At 32.6% G+C, this 4564-nt stretch overlaps 1 protein-coding gene across 1 annotated transcript; it reads right to left on the bottom strand.

The window, feature by feature from the left end:
- Window positions 1-1044: 1044 nt before the first annotated feature.
- Window positions 1045-1765, bottom strand: LOC149425826 (cuticle protein-like). Its single transcript, XM_089641885.1, has 2 exons — window positions 1753-1765; window positions 1045-1578 (listed from the first exon to the last, which is right to left on the bottom strand). Exons 1-2 carry the CDS (start codon window positions 1762-1764, stop codon window positions 1045-1047), a joined length of 546 nt encoding a protein of 181 aa, XP_089498011.1. The 5' UTR covers window position 1765.
- Window positions 1766-4564: the final 2799 nt, after the last annotated feature.

Genomic DNA, 4564 nt, shown 5'->3' with positions numbered 1-4564 from the left:
CACTCAAAGTTAATTGTAATGTTATATGGATACGATGTAGTGAAAGGAAAATAAAAGGATACCACACGAAGTGAACTTAATGATGCAGTTAATATGAAAAGAGCATTAAACAAAAGTGATTGAATTATTTATATAAATATATAACGTAGACTTGTGGGAGCTAAATCGACAAGTATTCATAAAATACTTGTCGATTTAGCTCCATAATACAATAATAGTTCATTGGCTGCTCAAGAGATATACTGAAAAATTTTATAGCGTTCTATCAAAAAAATATTGTAGGGGTGCTTCCCAAGTATTTTTTTATGAATCTTGCCGTTTGTAAAAGATGAATAAACCAATAGTTTTTTTTTTGATTCCGACTTTTGCGGAGGATAATAAAAAAATTCTCAAGGGTGCTTTATCAAGTATCTTGTTCAAAGATTTTGCACAGCGCCGGGAAATTAAATAGTAATTCAACATAAGCTAATTCCAATAAATATCTTGTGAGAACTCTAATTTTAAATCGCAACTACCTTACACCCCCACGAATAGGGTAGTGGCAATTTCTTATTTGATTAATTAATAGAGGAATAAAAATTTATTCAAAAGAGCCGGTTTCATTGAACACATTACCTGGCTCCGTAACGAAACTTTTTTTATAAATAGATACGTATGTACTAAATTAGCAACCATTACTAATAACTTTTTAATATTATTTTTGAATTCTTACTTTTTATAAAATCAATATCATTATTTGACTAGTAGATACCAATAATAAGCATGATTAAAACCTACCATAATTAATAAAACCAGAAAACAAAACATACTTTTCTATTATCTTTCTCTTAAACTCATTCCTCTTGCTCAATATTGCTCAACAATTATGGATTTTGGGGATCAACTGACTCCGGTCAATAAAACACTTAAAAGTATTGCAAAAACAAAATAGGAAATGAAAATATGTGAAAAATTTATATAGAATAAAAAAATTTGTTCAGTTTGTAATAATTTATTATTTACTACTTAAACCTAATTGTGGGATCAACTGTCATTCGGAATGGCTTAGTGGTAGTAGGACTGGGAGGGGGCGGCGTATGCTTTGTAGGCGGGAGCGGCGTATGCCTGGTAGGCGGGGGCGGCGTATGCCTGATATGCGGGGGCAGCCTGGGCGTACACGGGGGCAGCGACCTTGACGATCTGCTTCAGGGGAGCGTGTTGGGCGGGCTCGTTGCGGACGATAGCGTTGAAGCCATTGTGCTCATCAGCGGTGTATTCTACAACACGACGGCTTCCGTCAGCCTCGATCAGGGAGTAGGATCCCTTGACTTCATCTCCGTTGCGGGTCTCCTGCTGGCTCTTGATGTCTCCTGTGTGCTCATCATGGACGGAGTAGTCAAAGTTGTATTGAGCTGGGGCATACTGCTTTTCTTGGGCGTAGTTGACCTTGTGAACCTGGGGGGCGGAGTAGTGGACCTGGGGGGCGGCATATTGGACCTGGGGGGCGGCATACTGGATCTGGGCGGGGGCAGCATAGTGTCCCACGGGGGCCAGGAGACCAGCGTTGGCCGCAGCCACGAAACAAGCGAAAGCGAGGATCTAGAACATAAACAAATTATTTTTAGATTATTAACTTAATACTCGTGAAATTTGAATATTAACCCATTCACTTTCGTTATCACTATTTTCACAACACGTGTATGCCACTTAATCTTGCACAAAACTATGGAAACTACTCGTATTTAGGCTACTAATTCCTTGTCTTCAACCTACTTTGAATGCCATGTTGATGCTGTCTGCTGTAGAATTCAAACTGTACATTATCGGTCGTAAAGCTCTCCTTAAATACTACTTCTATCCCACCATTTTGTTTCCTTGGTTTTTATAAGATGCTATCAAATCGCGGAGGTCATTGCAAAAATAAAATCACAATCTCCCTAGAGCAGATACAGATATTGCGTTTGAGAACTTGACCCCGAAAAAAATCTCTCAATCGGAATTCGCGCAGCGAGAGCAGATTTTTTTCAAATGTTTTGTGAAAAAAACATAACATTTTATAAATAAATTAACTTTTCATTTACAATAGAAAATCTCCGGCTGAAGGATGGTATTTCTTCTTTACATATTTTTTATAAGTCAAAAGAGAAATCAATTATGTACTCACATGAGAACAAATAGTATGGACAATTGTTTTTATTTATTATTTATATCTATTCCTTTTTTATGTACAGTTTGAGGTGATCACATGCAGTTGTGATCACCTCAAACTGTACGTTGTGATCACAACTGTTGTGATGGAGGAGTTGACACTTTTTTTTTAATAATATTGCTCGTCGTAAGTAAAAATACATCATCGTCCGTGAGGTACTCAAAGAGGATACTGTGGTCTCATCCATGGCGGCAGTAATGTATACACAATAGGTTAATAGTTTTTACATATTATATACTCTTATTTTCATGGAAAGAAAAGATTGCTACGTGAAGTGTACAGATACAGTTAAGATGAAAGAAATCTTATTTTTCTTTCTTTTATAGACATGCCTTTATAACATTTCCAAGGTCTTGTAAGTTAAATTAAATACGTTTACTTCTAAGTTAAACTAAATCTGTACCATTTTAAAACTCAAATGTACTTAAAAGTTTCTACAAATATGAACAGGTACATATGTTTTCTAAGATTATTCTTTGTTCTTCAGTCCTCCCGACACTGAAACCATATTTCACATATTGTTTTTAAACAGTATTTTCTTCCATTTTTATTACGTTTGCATAATTTTATGTGTTGTCTTATTTTTACACAATAATTTTCTTTTTTTTACATTCATGCCCGTCCCTTCGGTTAGCATTGTTAAATATGGCATTGCTTTTATTTATTTATTTATTACACACCCTAGTGGGCTTTTTTTAAAACAAAAATACAAGCATTTTGTATCAGAGTAAACACTTTTACAATACACAATACAATAAAGAAGAATGAAAACATAACGGCAAAAATAAATCCTCACGCATATAATTGAATTTAAAAGATTCAACAAAACAAAATAGTAGAAGCGGAGAAGTTATATGGGTACATAGGTCTATTTTTGTCTAGAAGAATAAAAGTGATAGGATATACAACATTTATACTGATTAGTTTTCAAATTAAATATATCACCCACATCAGAATATTTGTTTCCGAGATCGGAATCGGAGAATTTTTTTAAGCTAGTGTCCTGGTGTTATTGAAGTAAAAAGGTAAGAAATGTCGGCATGATTTTATGGGAACATGGATATTAATACATTGAAGTCGTAATTCGGGACAGTCAATTTTAAAATGTAGTATTCTTTGTAACAGTATTAAATCTGTGCTTATTATTCTTTTTGAAAGTTTCAATAGAGACATTTTATCCAAGAGGTAATTGTAATTTATGTTTTGTATAGGAATATGCAATTTATAATTTATAAACCTTAGAAACTTCCGTTGAATCTTTTCAATGTTATCTGAATGAATATTGAAAAATGGAGACCATAACGTAGCGTTATACTCAAGTTGGCATTTAACGAGGGTTTTATATAATATAATAAATGTTCTTTATTATTATTTATTATTATTATTATTTATTATTATTTTTTATTTATTATTTCTTATTTATGACATATTAACCTTAAAGAAAAATTGTAATTTAATAACCCAATAATATGTACCTACCTTGACATTGTGTACCTAATTTTGTATAAATTCTGTAACAAAAGAATTTCAATTGCCAGCCTGAAGATGTCCATAATAGGATGAAACCGGTAGTGGTAAAATAAAAAAGTGGAAATAAGTTAAAAAATGTTTTATTTTCTATTTTAATAATAAATGTTCCTAAATTATTGAAATCTTTTGCAGCTCTCAAAACAAAGCCAAGAGTCTTTAAGGCCTTGTTGATAATATTATTAATATGACATACAAAGGTGAGTTTACTGTCGAACATAATGCCTAGATCAATAATTTTACTAACACAAATTAAATTTTCATCATTTAATGAATATTGAAAAAAATAGGATTACTTATTTTGGAGAAATGAATGAACTGGCATTTATTTATGTTTAATGCTAATTTGTTGATTGAGCACCATTCAAAAAGATATCTCAAGTTAGTTTAAAGTGTAATACAATCATTGATGTGGTTTATCTCTTTATAAAGTTTCATGTCATCGGCAAACAGTAGAACGGTTATATCAGTAAATACATCAACAATGTCGTTTATGAATATTATAAACACAATGGGCCCTAGATGAGAGCCTTGCGGCACTCCACTTGTCGCCATAAATTGGTATGAATTCGTGCCATTTATTCTCACACATTCTTTTGAACAAATAACTAGTAAACCAATTTAGTAAATTACCGTAAATTCCAAGTTTAGCTAATTTATTGATTAATATTTTGTGACACACCTTGTCAAATGCCTTGCTGAAGTCAGTGTATAATGAGTCTACCTGGCACCTGTTTGCTAAGGATGTAGATATAAAATTTTCGTATATTAGTAAATTGGTAAATGTAGATTTATTTAAACAAAAGCCATGATGGTAGGGAGTAATACTTTTTTTATGTTTGTAGATAT

Source organism: Hesperophylax consimilis, chromosome 2 (assembly GCF_061612785.1).
Source record: "Hesperophylax consimilis isolate HC1 chromosome 2, BYU_Hcon_1.0, whole genome shotgun sequence".
Taxonomy (NCBI): Eukaryota; Metazoa; Arthropoda; class Insecta; order Trichoptera; family Limnephilidae; genus Hesperophylax; species Hesperophylax consimilis.
This window is presented reverse-complemented; position numbering and strand designations above follow the sequence as displayed.